The sequence below is a fragment of the Zootoca vivipara genome, chromosome 10, assembly GCF_963506605.1.
Source record: "Zootoca vivipara chromosome 10, rZooViv1.1, whole genome shotgun sequence".
NCBI lineage: Eukaryota > Metazoa > Chordata > Lepidosauria > Squamata > Lacertidae > Zootoca > Zootoca vivipara.
This window is the reverse complement of record NC_083285.1, coordinates 36,651,787-36,675,054: the sequence shown is the minus strand read 5'-3', so window position 1 is coordinate 36,675,054 and position 23,268 is coordinate 36,651,787. Positions and strand designations below refer to the sequence as shown.

General features: G+C 41.9%; 1 protein-coding gene and 1 long non-coding RNA gene across 2 annotated transcripts; one reads left to right on the top strand and one right to left on the bottom strand.

The window, feature by feature from the left end:
• The first annotated feature begins 9,165 nt into the window (after window positions 1–9,165).
• On the top strand, window positions 9,166–14,573 carry LOC132592757 (uncharacterized). The gene is made up of 2 exons (XR_009558269.1): window positions 9,166–9,346; window positions 10,295–14,573. It is a non-coding gene; the product is annotated as an uncharacterized LOC132592757 (long non-coding RNA).
• MRPL42 (mitochondrial ribosomal protein L42) lies at window positions 13,711–22,228 on the bottom strand. The gene is made up of 6 exons (XM_035126631.2): window positions 22,099–22,228; window positions 19,567–19,719; window positions 18,284–18,347; window positions 16,991–17,075; window positions 15,999–16,162; window positions 13,711–13,867 (listed from the first exon to the last, which is right to left on the bottom strand). The coding sequence occupies exons 2-6, from the start codon at window positions 19,649–19,651 to the stop codon at window positions 13,822–13,824; spliced, it is 444 nt and encodes a 147-aa protein (XP_034982522.1). The 5' UTR covers window positions 19,652–19,719; window positions 22,099–22,228; the 3' UTR covers window positions 13,711–13,821.
• Window positions 22,229–23,268: the final 1,040 nt, after the last annotated feature.

Genomic DNA, 23,268 nt, shown 5'->3' with positions numbered 1-23,268 from the left:
CGAAAGCTTTCTTCCAAATAATTGAAAATTATGAGCTAAAAGATATGTGGAGACTCAAACATCCAACGGAAAGGAAATATACGTTTTTTTCCGAGGCAAAACAGTCAGCTTCTAGGATAGACATAATTTGGGTCTCCACAGGTCTAACAACATTGATTAAAAAGTGTGAGATTATGGCTAAATCGGTAACCGACCATAACCCGATAATGGTAAAGATTAGGGAAGAGAGAAAAAGTATTAAAAGGTGGAGAATGGATGACAGACTATTAGAAGACGAGATCTTTGTTGGAAAACTGAGGGAGTCGGTGAGGGAATTTTTTGAACTTAATGTATCGCCAGAGGTAAATATAACATCTGTATGGGATGCCAGTAAGGCCTATATCCGAGGATTGTACATACAACAGAAAAGTAGATATAGGAGAGACAAGCAGGAAAAGATAGAAAAATTGAAATCTGAGATTGAATTAACAGAAAAAGAATTGGGGAAAAACCCAAAAAATGTCAATATAAAGACACAAATGAAAGTGTTACAGAATAATTTAAAACAATTAATGGATGAAGAAATAGAGAGTAGAATTATATGGGCAAAACAAAGAACCTTTGAATTGGGAAGTAGATCTGGTAAATTATTGGCCTGGCAATTAAGGAAGAGACGGAGTCAGCAGCAAATTATTGCAATAAAGGATGGGGGAAAGCTTAAGACCAACCCAGATGAAATACAAGATGGCTTTGTGAAATATTACAGTAAATTGTATAAAGGGGAAAATATCAATAATAAGAAATTAGAAGAATATTTAGATAAATTCACTGGATTTGGCATCAGTTCAGAAGAATTGGAGAATTTAAACAAACCAATTTCATATCAAGAAATTACAGATGAGATAAATAAACTTAAATTGGGGAAATCACCAGGCACGGATGGCCTAACAGGAAAACATTATAAAGTGCTACAAGATGAATTAAAAGAAGTATATAAGGTAATGGTAGACGAAATTTTAGAGGGAAGAGAGTTTCCAAAATCGTGGCAAAATACATACATTACCCTGATACCTAAGGATATTGAGAGAAGAGAAGAAATAGGGAACTATAGGCCAATTTCATTATTAAATATTGATTATAAAGTATTTGCTGGAATTCTAGCCAACAGGATAAAATGTGTATTAAATAAAGTAATAGGCAAAGAACAACAAGGCTTTTTACCCCAAAGAAAAATGTCTAGTAATATTAGAATCCTATTAGATATGTTTGAATATGTGGAATGGAATCCTAGTAAGAAGACAGCTTTCATATTCTTGGACGCCGAAAAGGCATTTGATAATCTGGCATGGGAATTTATGATAGGGGCGTTGAAAAAATTAGGAATTAAAGGAAGATTTATGGAGGGAATAAAGGCCATATATAGTAAACAGCTGGCGAGGTTGATCATTAATGGGGACATATCAAAAGAATTTGAAATTTCTAAGGGAACGCGGCAGGGATGCCCATTGTCCCCACTATTATTTATATGGGCATTGGAATTTCTAATAAGAGACATCCAAATGGATAGGAACCTCAAGGGTATATCGGTTGGGAGAAGTGAGTTCAAATTGCGAGCTTTTGCCGATGATTTGATAATAATGTTGGAAGACCCTGTGGAGACCTTACCCAAATTGAAAGGTATATTATTAGATTATGGCAAGGTAGCGGGCTTAAAAGTCAATAATCAAAAAACTAAATTGATGATTAAAAATATAAGAAAGGAAGAAGAAAGGGAAATACAAACGATTAGTGGGTGGGAGATAGTGAGGAAAATCAAATATTTGGGAATTACTATTTCCAATAATAAAGCAGATTTATTTGATAACAATTATGATAAAATTTGGAAGAAAATAAAAGAGGATTTAGAGCATTGGAAGGGACTGAATCTAACATTAACAGGCAGGATTGCCGCAATTAAAATGATGATCTTACCTAAACTGATTTTTCTATTTCAAATGTTGCCGATAAAGTTGAAAAAAGAAACATTCGAAACATGGAAAAGAGATCTAAATAACTTTATTTGGCAAGGAAAAAAGGCAAGAATACAATATAGGTTGTTAACAGACGCAAAAGAAAGAGGAGGTTTGGGAGTTCCGAATTTAAGATTGTATTATGCTGCATCTTGCCTGTGTTGGCTGAAGGACTGGTTCCTGTTGGATGATTTGGAGTTATTGAAATTGGAAGGCTTTAGAAATACTGGAGGCTGGCACGCATACCTATTAAAGGAAAAGAAAGGTGAATATACATCCTTCACAAATCACATATTTAAAAAACCTCTGTTCGATATTTGGGAAGAATTTAGATGCTTACTAGAACCTAAAATACCGTGGTGGGCTTCACCCGTAGAAATGTCAGCAACAAGCAAAGAACCCAAAGGGAATAATTGGCCAACATATAAAGAATTAATTGAGAAAATAAATAACCAATATGAGCTAAAACCATATAACCAAATTGAGCAATACTGTCAAAGTTGGCTACATTACCTTCAAGTGCAATCGATCTTTAAAGAACATAAAGTAATTGGATTTGAAGATGAAAGATCAAAATTACAAGAATTATTATTAGAAAATCAGGGGAGATCATTGGCGAAAATTTACAAATTCTTGCTGGAATGGGAAATGAAAGATGAGATGGTAAAAGATGTAATGGTAAAATGGGCAAAAGATATAGGGAGGGTAATTTATGCGGAACAATGGGAGAAATTATGGATTAAAGATATAAATTTCACAGCATGTATGACAATAAGGGAAAATATATGGAAAATGGTTTATAGGTATCATCTCACACCAGCAAAATTAGCTAAAATTTATAGAAACAACCAAGATAAATGTTGGAAATGCAAAGAGAAATTGGGTGATTTTTTTCATTGCTGGTGGAGCTGCGATAGGATTAGCTCATATTGGTCAAAAATATACGAAGAAATGAAAAAAATGCTTAGATTGACATTCGAGAAAAAACCTGAGATCTTGCTGTTGAGCATGATCCCAGAGGATATACCAAAAGACAGGAAGAACATACTTCTTTACTCGTGTGCGGCCGCTAGAATGCTGATCGCCCAAAATTGGAAAGGAGATAAGGTTCCAACTATTCAAGATTGGCATATAAAATTGATTGAATACATGACACTTGCAAAGCTAACCGCAACGATCAGAAGGATACCAAAACAAACAATCAAAGATGAGTGGAAACAAAAAATAAGCACAAAATTAATGATATGTTTAGACTAAGAGACACAAGAGGATAGGAAACAAGGTGATGGGAGGAGAGAAAGGCAATTGATGTAAATAAAAGGAGAAGCTTAGTAAAATTTATTTATGTGAGGGAACCGATGATAAGTGTTGGGAAGTCAAAATCTTACCTTACTTTACACTTTTTCTATCTTTACTTTAGCTATCTTTATCCTTTGTTTATTTCCCCCCCCTTCCCCCTTTCCCTACCCCCCCATCCCACCTTCCCTTACCATTGACTTACCTGGGTCCCCTTTCCTCGTTTGTTCTTCTTTGTTCGTTCTTCTTTCATCCCTATTCTTTCTCTTGTCCGGTTCCATATATTTTTGGCCCCCAGACCCAATTGTAAAGATCAAGTTTTGGGTTAATGGGATTTTATGGCCGATTTTAGAATGCTACGATTGGAAAAAGCTGTTTATTTGTTATATGTATTTTCTGGTTTTGTAACTGGATTATATGTATTTTCTTTTGTATGTATTTTCTTTGTAATTTTGTAATTTTTAACAAGTAATAAAGGTTTTCTAAAAAAAAGAAAAAGAAAGAAAAGACAGTGGTATTTTCTTTTAATTTCTGCACCTGCTAATTATAATGTACAACAGATTTAGGTTTGTTATACCTGCTCCACCCACTTAACAATAAACAAACAATCTAGCCTCCAGATGGGGAAACAGGAATATCAGGTTTAAGCTTGCTGATGGCTGCAAAGCATTTTAGATGCACTTAAGATAATAAAATTGTGAGGGAAACCCGTTGAGGCCTTTGTACTCCTGACTGCAATCTGGTGAATGAAGAAGGACTGCTTGTTACTATCTAATTCATTTAACCTAAATAAAATGAGAGTGAAACCAACATTTTGGTAAGGACAACTGAATTTGTAGAAAACTAAGGAACTACCCCTTCATGGATCAATGCCCCCTTCATGGATCAATGCCTTGTCGTGGCGAAGGGGCTTGAATAACTCAGAGAAGCTATGAGCTATGCCACTCCAGTATCCCTGCCAAGAAAACTCCATGGACAAAGACAACAGGCATATAAAAGTTATGACGCTGGAAGATGAGCCCCTCAGGTCGGAAGGCGTCCAACATGCTACTGAGGAAGAGCGGATGACAAGTACAAGTAGATTCAGAGCTGATGAAGCGGCTGGGCCAAAGCCGAAAGGACGCTCAGTTGCGGATATGCCTGGAAGCGAAAGGAAAGTCCGATGCTGTAAAGAAAAATATTGCATAGGAACCTGGAATGTAAGAACCATGAATGGAGGTAAGCTGGATGTGGTCAAAAATGAGATGACAAGAATAAATATCGACATCCTGGGCATCAGTGAACTAAAATGGAAGGGAATGGGCGAATTCAGTTTGGATGACTATCATATCTACTACTGTGGGCAAGAATCCCTTAGCAGAAATGGAGTGGCCCTCATAGTCAACAAAAGAGTGGCAAAAGCTGTAATGGGATGCAATCTCAAAAATGACAGAATGATCTCGATACGAATCCAAGGCAGACCTTTTAACATCACAGTAATCCAAGTTTATGCACCAACTACCGGTGCTGAAGAAAGTGAAATTGACCAATTCTATGAAGACCTACAACACCTTCTAGAAATGACACCAAAGAAGGATGTTCTTCTCATTACAGGGGATTGGAATGCTAAAGTAGGGAATCAAGAGATAAAAGGAACAACTGGCAAGTTTGGCCTTGGAGTTCAAAATGAAGCAGGGCAAAGGCTAATAGAGTTCTGTCAAGAGAACAAGCTGGTCATCACAAACACTCTCTTCCAACAACACAAGAGACGACTCTACACATGGATATCACCAAATGGGCAGCATCGAAATCAGATTGATTATATTCTCTGCAGCCAAAGATGGAGAAGCTCTGTACAGTCAGCAAAAACAAGACCTGGAGCTGACTGTAACTCAGATCATCAGCTTCTTATAGCAAAATTCCAGCTTAAACTGAAGAAAGTAGGAAAAACCACTGGGCCAGTAAAATACAATCTAAATCAAATCCCTTATGAATACACAGTGGAAGTGAGGAACAGGTTTAAGGATTTAGATTTGGTGGACAGAGTGCCTGAAGAACTATGGATGGAGGCTCGTAACATTATACAGGAGGCAGCAACGAAAACCATCCCAAGGAAAAGGAAATGCAAGAAAGCAAAATGGCTGTCCAACGAGGCCTTACAAATAGCGGAGGAGAGGAGGCAAGCAAAATGCAAGGGAGATAGGGAACGATACAGGAAACTGAATGCAGATTTCCAAAAAACAGCAAGGAGAGACAAGAGGGTCTTCTTAAATGAGCAATGCAAAGAAATAGAGGAAAACAACAGAATGGGGAAAACCAGAGATCTGTTCAAGAAAATTGGAGATATGAAAGGAACATTTCGTACAAAGATTACCATAATCAAGGACAAAAGTGGTAAGGACCTAACAGAAGCAGAAGACATCAAGAAGAGGTGGCAAGAATACACAGAGGAATTATACCAGAAAGATATGGAGGTCTCGTACACCCCAGGTAGTGTGGTTGCTGACCTTGAGCCAGACATCTTGGAGAGTGAAGTCAAATGGGCCTTAGAAAGCATTGCTAATAACAAGGCCAGTGGAAGTGATGATATTCCAGCTGAACTATTTAAAATTTTAAAAGATGATGCTGTTAAGGTGCTACACCCAATATGCCAGCAAGTTTGGAAAACTCAGCAATGGCCAGAGGATTGGAGAAGATCAGTCTACATCCCAATTCCAAAGAAGGGCAGTGCCAAAGAATGCTCCAACTACCGCACAATTGCGCTCATTTCACACGCTAGCAAGGTTATGCTTAAAATTCTACAAGGCAGGCTTAGGCAGTATGTGGACCGAGAACTCCCAGAAGTGCAAGCTGGATTTCGAAAGGGCAGAGGAACCAGAGACCAAATAGCAAACATGCGCTGGATTATGGAGAAAGCTAGAGAGTTCCAGAAAAACGTCTACTTCTGCTTCATCGACTATGCAAAAGCCTTTGACTGTGTCGACCACAGCAAACTATGGCAAGTTCTTAAAGAAATGGGAGTGCCTGATCACCTCATCTGTCTCCTGAGAAATCTCTATGTGGGACAAGAAGCTACAGTTAGAACTGGATATGGAACAACTGATTGGTTCAAAATTGGGAAAGGAGTACGACAAGGTTGTATATTGTCTCCCTGCTTATTTAACTTATATGCAGAATTCATCATGCGAAAGGCTGGACTAGATGAAACCCAAGCCGGAATTAAGATTGCCGGAAGAAATATCAACAACCTCAGATATGCAGATGACACAACCTTGATGGCAGAAAGCGAGGAGGAATTAAAGAACCTTTTAATGAGGGTGAAAGAGGAGAGCGCAAAATATGGTCTGAAGCTCAACATCAAAAAAACCAAGATCATGGCCACTGGTCCCATCACCTCCTGGCAAATAGAAGGGGAAGAAATGGAGGCAGTGAGAGATTTTACTTTCTTGGGCTCCTTGATCACTGCAGATGGTGACAGCAGTCACGAAATTAAAAGACGCCTGCTTCTTGGGAGAAAAGCGATGACAAACCTAGACAGCATCTTAAAAAGCAGAGACATCACCTTGCCGACAAAGGTCCGTATAGTTAAAGCTATGGTTTTCCCAGTAGTGATGTATGGAAGTGAGAGCTGGACCATAAAGAAGGCTGATCGCCGAAGAATTGATGCTTTTGAATTATGGTGCTGGAGGAGACTCTTGAGAGTCCCATGGACTGCAAGAAGATCAAACCTATCCATTCTTCAGGAAATCAGCCCTGAGTGCTCCCTGGAAGGACAGATCGTGATGCTGAGGCTCCAATACTTTGGCCACCTCATGAGAAGAGAGGAATCTTTGGAAAAGACCCTGATGTTGGGAAAGATTGAGGGCACTAGGAGAAGGGGACGACAGAGGACGAGATGGTTGGACAGTGTTCTCGAAGCTACGAACATGAGTTTGACCAAACTGCGGGAGGCAGTGCAAGACAGGAGTGCCTGGCGTGCTCTGGTCCATGGGGTCACGAAGAGTCGGACACGACTAAACGACTAAACAACAACAAGGAACTACCATCGGTGATTGTGTCATTTTTATCATATTTACTGAGAAGACCCACTGAGTCGGTGGAACTTATTCCGAAATAAGTGTGCATTGAATTTCAGCCTTTTAGCCCTGTCCCTCCCAAAAAGCAGGCAAAGCCAATTGAAATAGTTTGAACCCTGGGACAATGAGAATACAAAGCGTGTACTTTACCTCTGAGGTACCCGGGATTGGTTTGTGGTCTTGTGTTCTTCAGAAAAAAAATGCAATCTGTATTCACGAATGCTTTCAACACATATACAATTAGATTACATGGCACCCACCCCCAACATATTCCCATGTTAGTGTAACACAATGCAAACAACATTTAAGTCTCCCTAAAATCTTGAAAGACCTATACCAGTGAGACTGCATTTCTGCCTTTTTGTGTGTGCGATGGGTTGCTGTTCATTATTAATACTGCACATTAAAACTTCAAATATGAAATCCAAACACTTAGTCCATGCACAGGGGTTACATCTTTGTGGTTAAGTAGCAAACTACTATCTAAAATATAACTTGGATTTAGGTATTCTATCATTAGCTTATTCGTGAAAGCAACAGTGAATGACCAAGCAGTGTTCCCAAATATATGAACAAGGCAGTGAAAAGGTTCAAGATGTTATACCACAGATATATGCAGTGGCCTCTCTCTGTGGTTTTTGTATAATGAAAAGCAGCAGAGAGAGCCTGGAATCAGAGGGTGGTATTTAATTAAGTTCTACTCAACAGTATACCCATTGAAATTAATGAACCTGCCTTAATGAAGTCAATTAATGTTATTTATTTATTTATTTGGTGCATTTTATATCCCACCTTTTTCTCCATGGGGCTCAAAATGGCTTACATAGTTATCATGCCCCTCATTTAATCCTCACAACAACCCTGTGAGGTAGGTTAGGCTGAGAGATGGTAACTGGCCGAATTCGGATTCAAGAGAGATGCTTAACTCTTTCTTCTCCAGCCATCATCTTGCTCAGTCACTCCCCAAGCTACTTTCCCACTGCTGGAGGATACAGGCACAGCTCATTTGAGGATTGTATATGTATATGTATATGTATATGTATATGTAATGGGCGAGGTAAGTTGCAGTTGGTTGGAAAGAGGTTTGCACTCCTTTTGTCAGTTTGTTTTTAAAATCTTCCACTCACCCCTTTTTGTAGTTTCTAAGTGGCTGGGTGTTTTAAGGACATTTAACTGCTGCCATTGCATTTCATTTGATCCTTAAAGCTTCGGGGAGGGGGGGGGAGTGAGCAATTATCTGTGTCAGAAAGGCTTCTTCCACCTATTTAAAAGTTAAGATCTATTTGAAGTAGAATGAAAACACTACTGTAGTAAGCTAAGGGAATGAGAATACTGTACGCATAAAGCCTCACATTAACTGGAAATATCAGCATAACTGAGTATATGTGCAAATCATAGGGGCGGTAGGCCTGCTTCTATCTCTGCAGTAGCCAGAGAGCAGGTGCAAACCCTAATCCTACAGCCTCCGCTGTAGCCAATACACTCATGGAGATGTTTGGTACTGTTAACTGAGGCATCTCAACACTCGTGCACTTTACATATCCAATTAGTGCAGAGCTCGGAGCCCTCTTCTGTTCATACCTGAAATAAAAAGGTAAAGGTAAAGGGACCCCTGACCATTAGGTTCAGTCGTGACCGACTCTGGGGTTGCGCGCTCATCTCGCATTATTGGCCGAGGGAGCCGGCGTATAGCTTCCAGGTCATGTGGCCAGCATGACAAAGCCGCTTCTGGCAAACCAGAGCAGCACATGGAAACGCCGTTTACCTTCCCGCTGTATCGGTTCCTATTTATCTACTTGCATTTTGATGTGCTTTCGAACTCCTAGGTTGGCAGGAGCTGGGACCAAGCAACGGGAGCTCACCCCGTCACAGGGATTCAAACCGCCGACCTTCTGATCAGCAAGCCCTAGGCTCAGTGGTTTAACCACAGCGCCACCTGGGTCCCTGAAATAAGAACAGCCACAAAATCTGCCTTTCTGCTGTGGGCAGGAATATTTCCTGCTGTCAGTAAGTAAACATATTGCTGGACTGAAATGTTCAAGGCTGGTTTTGTACCAGTTAGAAACACTTTCACCAACTCTCGGGGTTCACGTTTTTCATAAGCAAGCACTCTCAACTCAGTGAATAATGTTTTCTAGCTGGAAAAGGCACATAAATAGCACAAGCTCAGCCCAAGGTAGCTTAATATAAATGTACATTGCTGCTGCTCTATAGCAAATTACAATGGGCAAGATCAGTTTTGATTTATTTCCATTTGCATGGCTGTCAGGGACTACTTTGTGGTGGCTCATAGTGTCTTTCAGCTTCTTTTAGTTTCCTTTACTGAAGCTCCTTAAGTTTCTAGCTGCCCGTTTTGTATTTGTAGCCATACATGGCTTCTCGGGATTTATGAGTATTGTACGCAAGTGGCAAATGATACTCTGTCGCTGCAGAATCTGGTGTCAGTTTGATGCACTCTGGAAAAGAGAGGCCTAGCTCATTGACAGCACAATCCTCAGGAGCAAATCTAATGTAATACAATTGGGCTTATTGTCAAGTTAACATATATAGCATTACACGTATGTTCGTGGCCACTTCAAAGTTACTTTAAAGCAGCTTGTAAACGTCTTTGGATTCATCTTGTTTGCTAAATTGAACTTCTGTAAATAATAAGAGTATTAACATGTGCCCTGTTTTTATCTTTACATCACCTCCTGCCACTCTTGACTTGCAAACAAAGAGAGGGGAGCTGTTCAGTTCTTCCCCTTCCTTTCAGAGAACCAGGAGAAACACATATCGGTTACACTTAGGTACCCTTGTGCCAAATTATTCAGAAAAGTGTAAAACGATCCAGTATTATAGTTCCTTACAAACTGCTTAACTTTCCTGATGTACCCCACTCACGTCTCAAATTTTCCTCAATGTCTTCAAGTCTTCATTTTACTTCTCTCTCTGCCCCCCCCCATTTGATTCTAGTACAGTGGTACTTTGGTTCTCGAACAGCTTAATTCACAAACAACTTGGAACCCAAACGCTGCAAAACTGGAAATAGGTGTTCAAACTTTTTTTCGGAAGCCGAATGTGCCCTGATTTGGCCTCCGCTGCTGGGGGAAGAAGGCATCGGCCGCGGGAGACCTTGCAGGTTGTACCATGACCCCAAACCCCCACGAGGAACACTTACCTAACCAACAGCAAAGTCCAGCGATGAACTCCAGGTAAGAAAACAAAGCACCAGCCCTTTACCGACCCTCACCCCATCCCAGCTGGTAGCAAGGTGGGTAGCATCTTGCCAGGTAAGCCTACCCACTCAGTAGGAGGGGGTGAGTGGAAAAATTTGGGATTCTGTCTCTTGCCTTTGTCTCTGCCTTGCTCCTTCATTTTGGGGACTTTTGGGGAACTCTGCCTTGTGCCTTCGTTTTGGGGGCTGTGGAACACAGTTCAGCTACTGATTGATTGTGTGACTGTGGAAATGGATAAAAGCCCCCTATCCAAAGAACGACTATCATCAGTGCAGGTAAGAATTTTTTTATCATCTACAATATTGTCTTATTTATTTTACAGTACAGTATATTGATTATTGCCTTCATTTTATGGATCGATGGTCTCATTAGAAAGTAAAATTCATGTTAAATTGCTGTTTTAGGGGTTGTTTTTAAAAGTCTGGAACGGATTAATCCATTTTGCATTACTTTCTATGGCAAAGTGCACCTTGGTTTTGGAACGGACTTCCGGAATGGATTAAGTTTGAGAACCAAGGTACCACTGTATGTAGTTAAATTATAGGTAAGTAAGGCTGAGGTCTTGTCTAGCAGTGCCCTCTGCTGGTTGGGATCACAATGTGTAATGGTAACATATATAATCAGGAGTGGTTACAGAATACAGTGGTACCTCAGGTTAAGAACTTAATTCGTTCTAGAGGTCCGTTCTTAACCTGAAACTGAGGTACCATTTTAGCACGATTTCTGTTCTCATCCTGAGGTAAAGTTCTTAACCCGAGGTACTACTTCCAGGTTAGCGGAGTCTGTAACCCGAAGTGTTTGTAACGCGAGATACCACTGTACATTCATTTGTAAAACCAAAAAGAAAATGCCACTATCATGACACTGATCTCCTCCCATTTTAATATTCCTTTCCAAACACTTAACCGAAGTAATGTATTTTTGTCTTTCATAATTTTAGTGCTCTGGGTAACTTGATTTTTTCTTCTTCTTCCAAAAGTGTACAAAACAATTTCCTCCAGTTTAATGTTGCTATTTTAGTATCTGCTTTCTGTAAGTTTTCTCTTTTTATATATTTTTCTTACTGTGATCGATTAACCTTACTATTGATGGCATGGAACCATATATCTTTCCTTTACTTTTCAGATCTGAGTCACCAACTCCCCCATGCCACTTTAATTGAAGTGACGAGGTACAGTTTAGTCTCAGTCTACCTTTCACATACTTGGGAAACTCACGTTTTGCATGCATTTATGCACTTGGTTTTCTGCTTCCAAGATTAATACTTTCCGAGGACATGCCTTTCCTCTCCAACCCACCCAAAGCCAAAGCTTGGAGCAAATGTTGCTTCAATTCTTCTTCGCATCTCCATAGGCACCTGTGCAGCAGATGACATGCTGGTCTTAATCAGTGAGAGCTGAGATTTCGACAGTGCAGATTGATGGTTTAAATTCTCTTAGGTCCCAACCCCCGCCAATACTTGTAACGTTTCCAGCTGCCCTAGACACATCCCACCCAAATGGATTGAGATACTTTTCTAGATCATGTCTTCAACACCTTTCTGTGAAGAGGCTCTCTGGGACATAATCTGTACCATCAGAGGAGCTGATATGTGCCCACCATCCATTTGGAGTTGCTGTTGCCCTACTTTGAAAAAGGTGGCTACAAGAGTGAGCAGAAATGGTACAAGAGCACCTGAGAGCTCCATTTAATTTCCCCAACATTAAGCCGAATTGATACTTTGGGGAAACTTAAGTCTTGTAAGATGTTCCAAGCCAAATCATTCGTGTTCTTATGCAACGTTCCAATTATGCAGGAAATCTGGGCATTCCGTGCCTACAACATATGAACAAAAATCTTGCAAAACATGATAATTACTTTCCCATTATCAGTCAAGACTGGGACGCGGATGGTGCTGTGGTGTAAACCACAGAGCCTAGAGCTTGCCGATCAGAAGGTCGGCGGTTTGAATCCCTGCGACGGGGTGAGCTCCCGTTGTTCAGTCCCAGCTCCTGCCAACCTAGAAGTTCAAAAGCACAAGCATGTCAAAGTGCAAGTATATAAATAGGTACCGCTCCGGCAGGAAGGTAAACGGGTGTTTCCATGCACTGCTCTGGTTTCGCCAGAAGCGGCTTAGTCATGCTGGCCACATGACCCGGAAAAACTGGCTGCGGACAAACGTTGGCTCCCTCGGCCTGTAAAGCGAGATGAGCGCCGCAACCCCAGAGTCGTTCACGACTGGACATAACTGTCAGGGGTCCTTTACCTTTACCTTTTTATTAGTCAAGTATTACTGAGATTAGATAACTAATAATTGATACCCGAAATTGCTTTCTCCCCTCAATCCCTTTTTCATTTTGTATTCTATTACACAGTGAGCAAGAACTATCTGCTGCTTTACTCTCTACACCACTTAGTAAATGTTAGTTTTTTGACTAATAAATATTTAAACGAGTAAGCAAAGAGCTGAAGTTCCACACTGGTTTTTTTTTACAACTAGTTATTTTTGTAAGCCAAGCTGGGAGCCCAAAGACTTAAGATATAAAAATGTCTCAAGGGTTGTAGCTTATTGCTGTGTGAGTGAAGTTATGTTTGCAAAACAGGACCTTGGTTTCCTCCCCAGACACCCCCCCCCAAATCTGCTCCTTCAGAGCTGATTTCTGTGCATGTGGGGGGCTGGAAGAGAGGAAATTCTGTTGCGTGAGCAGAGCTACAGCATTGGGTGTAGGCCAAATTCTTCACTCCACATTGTTTAGCTGGGAAAACTGCTAATCAATAACATTCAGTAAATTATTTCTGGAACACAGCTTTACTAGAGCTGGTTAATTCCAGTAGTAGGCATAGCATGAACATTCCATACAGGCATTACTGGCCATCATGACTGGCGGTGGAGGCTTAATGTTTCTTCACGTAAGTCTTCGTGGTCATCATGTTTCACTTATTTAGTGTCAGTCTCCTAGACGTCTGAGGCATCCAGTTCTGTTGGCTCTGCATTTCCTTCTTGATCTCATCACAAAGTTGCCTTGGATTTCAACCCCCTGTTTAACACTCATTTCAGCTGCAGCATTGGCCTTGCTTTCCAAGGTCTGCCCTAGTAGGAACAGCGAGTTCTGAGTGCTCTGAAATGATGCACAGCAAACCAGCACACATGAACGGGCGAAGGCACAAAGCAAGTCTGAGTTAGAAAAGTACTTTAATGGCAACCTAACATATTGTTCAAAGCAATCACATCCGCTTAAGTAGTCACTTGCCCTGACAGCAATGACAAGGTGACGAACACGGTGTTCATCTGTCTTTAGGGGTATTGGTTTTCTTGCGTCTAGTGTGGTACCTTGAAGAAGAAAAGAGAAGAAACACATTAAAATGTATTTTGTCATATGTTCAGTCATTTAAACACTCAGTTTTAAGAGACCAGTGATTGTCATGTTGACATTGTGTTTTTACGTTACAATTATTATGCCTTGTATATTTGTCTGCCCAATACAAAAAAAAATCAAGTCTTCTGTAGTGCAAGAACACCCTGCAGTGTTTTGGTAGATGGGCAAATCCAACTTCCAGCAGCACACAACGGATGAAAGTTCCCTAGGAGTCCTATGTCCAATCCTATGCTTAGCTCAGCATCAGGTTCTGTCTCTCTTGCTAGCTGTGCTAGAAAAGAGCTTGATCAAGACTTCTGCTTCTATGCTAAACTACATCTACAGTGGCTGAACTGCAGAACCACATGGCCAGAGACTGCTACACACAATTCTAGGGGCTGTGTGTAGCATAGGAAAATAGGAAATCTGTTTTCTACCTAATCAGACCCTTGGTCCATCCAGCTAAGTAACATCCACAATGTTTTGGATGAGTCTATTTGGTACCCTCAAATTAAAGACAACCATTCAAGGCCCCATTACCCTGAGACCCTGACTTTTCCACAACTATTTGGGCCTTTGTCAAAATAAGGTTCCAACAGATGTTGTCAGTATACTTAGAGGGGAGATACTTTGGAATACCCCATATGGAACGGAAACACGTTTATGGATGTAATCAGGTCAAGGATATCATGCACTATCTATTGATTTGCTCCTTATATACAATGTCCAGAGGAAATGTTTTATCGCCTATTCTTAACAGGTTCCCAGGCTGATCCCCCCCCCCCCAGGAAATGACAGTTGAACTCTTAGCTGATAAATATCTACAGATTACTTATCTGGTAGCCAAATTTGCTCTGGCAGCTAAGAAGCTCTGCTCCAGCTATGTTAATGCTGTTAGGATTCTTGGTCTGTGTTTGCAGTCATGGGATTGTTGTCTATCACATGACGGTGTATGTTTTCATTCCACAGTGTGGGAAGTGACAGAGATAGGATGTTTATGTTACTGTTTTCCATGAAGTGGGACTATTGTCCTTTGTTTCTTTCTCTTTGCTGTCTGATGAGAAAGAGGAAGGAGCTAAGTCAGAATGCTCCAAGTGTATTATATGTAAATAAAGTAGATTAGCCAAAATGCTGCACTACTGAGTTCTCTTACGCGAACCGCAAATACTCTGCAGGATCCCTAAGTGTGCTGATGCATCTTGGTTTCAGTCGCTGTGATGTTCGGGCTGGAGAAAGCTTTTGAAGCTCCTGAACAACCAACCAGGAGGGAGAGAACATGTCAGTCAGGCATATGTCTCTGCCAGGGTCCTACACGCGATCCTAACAAATGCTTGTAATCTCATATTTTATGTTGTAAACTTTTTATATTTTATAGACATGTTATCTTAGAGGAAAGCCTTGTTTTCACCCTCTACTCTTCATTGTGATACTTCATAATGGATACGAACTTTACTATATCTTTGAATACGTATAATTAAATTTTTAAAAATACAAAATAAAGGAATTCCTGCATTTAAAAGTTTGTTTTCTTGTTGGTAGGGCTATAGATGACTGCCAAACATAAAACTGGATCAGTATTCATGCCTGCATGAATTACATTGTTTGTTTATACAAAAAATAAAATAAAAATCTTACTGTTAGGACCAGATGAGTTAAATTATTATCGATAATTCTCAACATAACAAACCATTCCAGAAGTTCAAGCACCAGGTTTCCTAGCCCACTTAGGTATTGGATACACACAAGTCTTCTCATATGTATTTGGATATATATTTTTCTCTAAGGTACTTTATTATCAGTATAGCCATTTAGTCAGGAGCTAAAATCAGAGCAGATGAAAATCCTCGTATCCTACCCAAAATAGCTTTGCCCCAACTGTTCTGGAGGGTTGAGGGAACCTCTGAAAACATAGAAGAATGAACTGGAGGCTGCTGGGGGAGGAGGGAATCAACAAACATTGCCTCCCTCCCCTCTGCTAGCAGGAAAACCCTTCTGTGGATGAAGGGGCCTTTCCATCTGTAGAAGGCGAAGTCTGGAACCAACCCAATCCGGGTTCTGCAGTACTTGTCACCCTCCCACACAATTAACAACCTGGGAAATACTTACTGTCCCACAGGGTACCAGCGGTGCTTTGTTGTGTAAAACATTTTACTAAGTTCCTCAATCATAGGACCTTGCTGGTTCTTGAAGTCCTTCACATCCAATCTAGATTTCAGCATTTGATCGTGTGTTTCTTCTTTATAATCCAGTGGATCTAGTTGTGGAATGGGCTGTCAAAAGAAAACTGCCTCAATTAAGAGGAAAAAAACACACACACCCCAAAGAAAAGCCATAAACCCATATATTTATTGCCGGTACAGTTATGAAATGTGCAGGTGTTGCTAGTTTTAGGCAGAACGTAATTTGCCATTTTGCTGTATACATCGTTTTAAACCCCACCCCACCCCCACACAAAGATTACAGCATGCTGGATCCTGGCCATTATGCTGTAGAACAAAAGCTAATACTCTTCACTCCAAACAAATGTATCAGTCCTATTTTTCTCTAGCTCTTTTGCCTGCCACTGTTCTGAACCTTATATGGGAATAACCTCCCCCTCTTTTGATCCAAGCAACTTCTGCTGGAACTAAACTACTTGGAAGAGCTCATTCTCACTACTACTTCTGCATGTCTGGCTTGCAATTATCCAAGAAATATAGACCGCAGCCTCTTTTCTGTCGGCTCTGGGGGAACAGCTCCTGAAATAAAGCTCCGCTTAACAGAACAGAATTTAAAGATGAACATAATCTAGATATCTGGCTTGCTTTGGGAAATAACAAGCAAGGTGAAGTGATGCATGCAGTCTTGAAAACGGCTGAAGACTAGGGTGTTCCGCTGAAATTGTATATATTGCCACAGGTCTGAACTTCTTGGTGATCGAGCTGAAAATTTAAGCTTTGTTAAGTGTGCCAAGCTTAAGTTTTGAGCACAAGCCTATTTCTAAATCACATTCATGGTAAAGGATAACCACCAAGAAAAAAACTGGAAGGGTACCCAAAGATGAGCTATGTTGTCCTCCTGATAAAATCAGGAAGATAATTTTTTGCAGATTCACCTACTCTTGTGTGCTCATATGGAATGTCCACTGAAGGGTGATAGCAAACAATAGTTTTCCCATCCGATGTCACAGCAAGTTCCACTTTGCTAAAAAAAAGGAAAGAGAAAATAATACCCTTTTCAAGGGATGGCACTGGACAAGTCTTTTTCCTTCTTGTTTTAACTAAAATGTTTGCATAATTAAATGAAATAATGATTTAAAAAATTCAGAATAGAGGCTAGACCTCAAGAAAAGATTTCTATACAATACAGTGGTACCTCAACTTACGAAGACGATCCGTTCCACATCGCTCTTCGGAAGTCGAATCCTTTGTAAGTCGAAGCGTCCATTTTGCGCATGCCGCTTCTGCGCATGCGCAGAACACGCGCACAGCGAAAATACTTCCGGGTTAGTGGACTTCGGAAGTCGAAACCTTTGCAAGTCGAGGCATTTGTAAGTCGAGGTACCACTGTATTTAAATTGATCTAAATTTATTTATATGATCTAATAGACCAAAAATGCTGTTTAGCTGTCCAATAAGGCAGAGCACTTGTTTTCCTGTAGTGTAGTCCTTTGAAGTATGTAACCCTTGGCAAGCACTTTGGCATCAGCCTTTCCACAGTGAGTAAGCACTGTTTGGGTTTCCTCCCCAGTTCTTTGCAACCAGAATATGCACTGATTGTACGTGTTGTCCAAACAATCCTAATGAAATTTCTGATCAATATCAGTTTTCCTCTCACAGCAGCATTTTTATGGAGCTACTGACCACATTCATAAACATCCAAATTAGTGAGTTTATTAGACAAAGAGCATACAGACCTTCATTTCTATTTTTTTAAAAAAATCTGTGGGCAAGGTAGAACAATACTAAATACTCCAACTAGGGCTGTTGAAGCCAAGTTCCTTGACAGCAAGCCCAACTAAGCTGATATCCTAATGAGATGTTCAGCCTCATGCAAGAGAAAAGTGATTGCTATGAAAGCAGTGCCTAGGAAGATGCCTTATACCAACCAATCAGTCTATCTGCCAATCTACCTCAGTCTCCTAGAATCTGGCCGGCAGCAACTCTCCAGAGTCTATAATACATTTTCAACAAGTCTTCATAGCTCTACAAAAGCCCAACTCCACTAAAATAATATGGTGTTTTTATTTTAATGAGAAATGAAAACAGAGATTCTAAAATTCATAAATTATTCCTGCAGTAAGAGTGGACTGGCAATTTTGCTACTTCTAATATAGCAACTGACATCCTGGTGTCTTTTCACACACTTGTGAAATGAACTTCTGAGTTAAATCTGAATGGCTTAATACATACCAGTTATAGTCATCGGGAAGAGCTGAATATGTAGATTTGGGACAAGCACAAGATACAGATGCACCTGAAAATATAAGAGCCAAGTAAAACACTGGAGACAGAGAACAGCACAATGTGGGTTTCCTTTGAACATTGCTGAGCATTATGTGGTCATTGTAACAACTCACAGTACTAAACTAGGGATTGGAGCGTAAATCAATGTGAAGACGTTAAGTTATCTCACTTTTCAAAGCCCCTCCCCAAGCGATGTCCCTCACTGGCATTGCACAATATTTACCACATAACCCTATAGATAGATAGATAGATAGATAGATAGATAGATAGATAGAGGCATATGGTATAACGGAAGAGCTACACAGCTCTGTACCACCCTTCTTGATTGATAGCCAAGTATTCTTCCCTCTCCCTGCCTCTCCTGCAAACTGTTCAATGCAAGGGAGACCCTTCCCCAGCTTCAGGTGCCACGTGGCAGAGCTGCCACTCAATACTGTACGTTGAGGATAAGAAAAGAAAGTCCAGTGGTGCTTTGCCACTTCCTCTGCCTCTCTTCTCCAACTGGTGTCACTTTAGAAGCAGCCTCCACTAAAAAAAAGGGGGGGGAGTGAGAGGAGAAAAGATGGAACCCACCCAAATTAGGTAAGGCTGGGCAAACACACACATACCCTTTGGGAAGCTGGGTGTGTACGCCATTCTGCAGCACCACACGTTCCAAACTCTATGACCGTATTCCCTAACCTGGTGCCCTCCTGATGCTGCTGAACTACAACTCCCATCAGCACCAGCAGTGTACTGATGGGAGTTGCTGTCCATCACCAGCTGGAGGGCACCAGGTTGGTGAAGGCCAAATATTCTGGGAGAGAGGGGCAGGAATAAAGGGGAGGGCTTTACTTTTTCATCCCCCAGCATGTATAGCTACTATGCCATTGCAGGGTTTCCCGGTTATTGCTCCTTCCCTCCAACAGAGCGATTGGGCATATAGTCTTACTTCATTTCTCCAGGCTCCCTGGACACAGACTCGGGCAACAAGGCTTGAATGGGAAAAGAGAGAAGCTTCTCTTCTTCACTTCTACCAGAGTGCTGCTGAACTGCCTTTGCTGCAGCAGAGCTGGCTCAGTCATGCTCCTCTTGAGTAGAGACACAAACTCTTTTCCCACCTAGAGCCACAAGCTGCTTAGCTCTATGTTGAGGGCGGCGGCGGCAGCAGCAGCAGCAGCCACCTTCTGTGTGTGCAAAGCAAGATCCCACTCCATTAAGAGTTTAAAAGAGTATCCATGCACACTTACTAGGAGACAGAACTTGCTTGGTGAAAGCTGCCCAACGCATCCATGCAGTCTTCGACAACACAGCCCTTTGTGATGCCACGGCCATGCTAGCAGACAAAATTGTTGTCACGTCACGGTGATGTTTAAAGAAAATCTGCACCGTTCAGTCCATCACTGTTTGGGAATCAGTGGTTTGTCAGGAGATTAGTCAAAACATATTATAGATCCACAATTTGCAAGTCACCTTGTACACATTTCAATAGCTCTTCCAGGCTTTCACTGTTTAATTTTTCACTATGCAAAGTCTCCATCTTTGCCTTGCTATTTCCCTATGACAGGTGTGGGGAACCTCAAGCCTAGGAGAGCAATGTGGCTTGGCAGGCCTCTCTTCCTGGCCCTCGGGACTCTTCCCCAGCGATGACCATTGCTGGCTCTGCCTTGCCCCCCCCCCGTGCTTTCGGGTAGCTAAAATGCATCCTTGACTGCTTGTGTGTATGGAGAGGTGTGTTCAGACCCCTCTCTGAAATTCTGGAATGCCACTGCCACTCTACAGAGCTAAATGGATCAATGAGTCTAAGGCACTTTGTGTCTGTGGTGTATGCAGAAAACGCTGATGTATGGCTGAAATGACCATCGATTGTTAGAAAGGTAAGAGTCACCTTCATTTCTCTGTTCCACCTATTTTGTGTCCCAGACTCCACCTACCACTTTCATGAGACAACCAATGAGTTGCCTGAAAAAAAGCTTCCCATCCCTTCCCTAAAATTTCATTTTACCAATTGTACAGACTCTGGAGGCAGTGATGTAGTAGTCAACCAAGTGCAACTCACGAGTAGACCCACTGGAATTAATGAACATACATCATGAATACTACCCAGGAAGTTTACCTCAGCTTTGAACCCCGCAAGACAATTTGGGTTCTCCATGGCTCAGTCACAGGATTACCAAACAAGGTTATCATGAACTGCCTGAGCCATGTGAAACAGTTGTTTCCTCATATAATTTATTTTTAAACACTTTTTATCCTGCTTTTCTGCAAGTCTGTACTCTTCAGAAGTTAATATCACTGATTTCAATTAAGCTTATTCCTAGGTAAGTGGGTAAGTGGGTACAGGATTGCAGCCTTAAAACAATTAAAAATACAACATAAAAACAGAAAACAGCAGTACAATCAAAGGCTTCTTCATACCTCCTTCCACAAATAAACCCGATCTAGCTTGGAACCAAAAGGAAACCAGAACATTCTGGTGTGCACGCACGCGTACACACACACACACACAGAAAACTAGCTTGCAGGACTGTTTAGAGCTGGCCTGCCACCACACTCTTGAACAACTTGGCCCCAATTAGCACCTGGTTGACAGAATGCTATTCATTCAGGTTCAGCAAGATATTTTTCAGAAGTGATTTTCTCTTTCCCAGCAGCAAGACATTATCAGCTATGATGGACAGGTCTGGCTCAGGTGGCAGATTCCACTCCCATGTGCTGCTTGCAGGGCTGTCTGTGGCTGCTGCCACCCCCACCACTGTGAGCCCCCACTACCAGGAGCCTCCCACCAGATATAGAGCAGCAGCATCACTTTTGCAGCTACAGCCAAATACTGTTTAAACATCATTTGCTACTGTAAGGAAGGAGTTAGCACTGCTGCAACAGGTTTCTATGTAGTGTGGGCCCAAGCCTCCCTCTGAAGAAGGGGTCCTTTATTCAGAGAGAGGCAGGAAGTGGCCCTGGAGAGGGCCTCTACTACCACGGGGTCCCAAGAGCAAGCAATGCTGTTTCGTGCTTATATTAACCTTCAACAGAGACTTTAAACAAAGAGCCACTAAACTTTTGTTGCAGCAAATAACCTTCATGAATTCATGTGCAAGGCTGTCAAAACCACATATAGGGAATGCGGGCAACTTTCTTTACCCTGAATTCCACTGGTTACACTCCTAGTGGCAGGCAAGAACAGTAGGTATCCTATGCCTGCCTTAATCGATTGGCCTCAGGCTCGCTTCTGTACACGCGTGTGTGCACTTTCAGATGCAGATCCAAGGTCTCTCCAGAGCGGCCACTAACCATCCAAGCCAGCCAATAAGTATTTGCCGCACTGCAGAAACGAACCCGGATGATTAGGCGGGTTGTCAGAACGCTAACTTCTCGGATCTATTTTAAGGCATGGAGCGGCGGCATCATTGACAACAGCTCAGCCACGGGCGCTTTGCTCTCGCTGTGAAATCGCTGCCAGGAGGAGGCAGAAGTGAACACCCACGCGCGCCTATTCACCCGACCGGGGCATTCTGCACGTGGGGAAGCGCTTTTGCTTCCCTTCGCCTCCTCACCGCGCGCGTTGTGCGGCGCCCCCACGGCAGGAAAGGATTAGGAAAGGGGCTTCTAGCTTTCGGCGCGAAGGCGCTGATTTCCCCGGCAGGAGCAAGGAGAGGATTTCCAAGCGCCAAAGCGACAGGTCAGCCTCTCCTTGCTCCCCGGCTCCATTTGCTCCACTTTCCAGGGCGAGGCGGCCAGGAGGCGAAATCGGAAAAGGTGAAGGTAGGAAGGAAGCCGCTTACCCGGACAAGCCAACCCAGCAGCGACGGGGCCACCCGGTCTTGCAGGAACCGTCCGCTTCTTCCTTTACGGCAAAAAGGAACTCGCGAGGCAACGTCCGGGAGCTGCTCTCCTAAGCCCCAAAGCACATTGGGAAATGTAGTCCTGGCAAGGGCCCTCCGAAGGCTGCCCAATTAAAAAGCAGCTGAGGTTTTGAAAACTGCATGCATGTTTTTAATTTTAGACAGTGGCCCTGTGGGTTGCAGCAAAAACAACAGAACACGTTAGTCTTTAAGATGCCACAAGACTCTTGCTGGTTTTGCTGTGTTGTTGTTTTTTAGGAGCATAGAAACTTTCCACCCACACTGATACATAGAACTAGAAAGAGGTGGTGTTTTCGGCGTTTCTCTTCCAGCCAACTGCTTCACCCTAACTTTAGCAGGCGAGATTTTCCCTGCTCTGGGGAAGGAGCACAGTTCACCATAAAAGCATCTGCTTGTTGGTGGTGATGGTGGGGGAATCTTGGGTTTCCTCAGGTAGAGCTTGGAAATATTCCTGTCTGAAAGCCTGGGCTGGGCAGCTGCTACCAGTCAGTGTTGGCGATACTGAGCTTGGTCTAACTTATTATAAGGCAACTACCCTATTTGGGAGAAGATTTGCTTTGCATGCAAAATGTGCCTAATTTAACCTGGCATTTCCAGGTAGAAGTACGTCTGTCTGAACCCCTGGAGAGCTGCTGCCACCCAGTGTCTGCAATAGATGGCCAATAGTTTGACTCAGTTTAAGGCAGCTTCCTGTGTTCCTAGTGTGGGGCTGAAACATTGATAAATGCTTTGTCTAACAAATTTCTGCATGCCAGGCAGCTGTTAAATAAAGGCTGAGGAGCACTGCAGGTGGCAACTTATACAACTTTAGCCACCATTTTTGTGAATTCAACTCAGTCACTTATGAAGAGTGTTGTGGATTACACAGGCATGATAGCAGAAATGTGCATATGTGATTAGATAGAATCAAAGGCAGAGCTCTTTCCCTTTAATCAATATGAAGCAGAATTAATTCAGCAAAACTGACTTTTTGCTGCTATGGTATACAAACTGTTCATGCAAACATGACAGCCCTAAAAAATAGCCTAAAATCTTCTCAGATTCATTTTTGGCGTAGCTCTTGGCTATGAATAGAGTTTCAAATGCTAT

Excerpts from the sequence above, each read along its gene's own strand:
- MRPL42 (XM_035126631.2), bottom strand. The coding sequence starts at position 19,651 with ATGGCCGTGGCATCACAAAGGGCTGTGTTGTCGAAGACTGCATGGATG. Across the intron at positions 17,076-18,283 it reads CTTCCCGATGACTATAACTG|CAAAGTGGAACTTGCTGTGA; the intron begins GTATGTATTAAG and ends CCTTTTTTTTAG. Across the intron at positions 13,868-15,998 it reads CGCTGGTACCCTGTGGGACA|GTACCACACTAGACGCAAGA; the intron begins GTAAGTATTTCC and ends TTCTTCTTCAAG.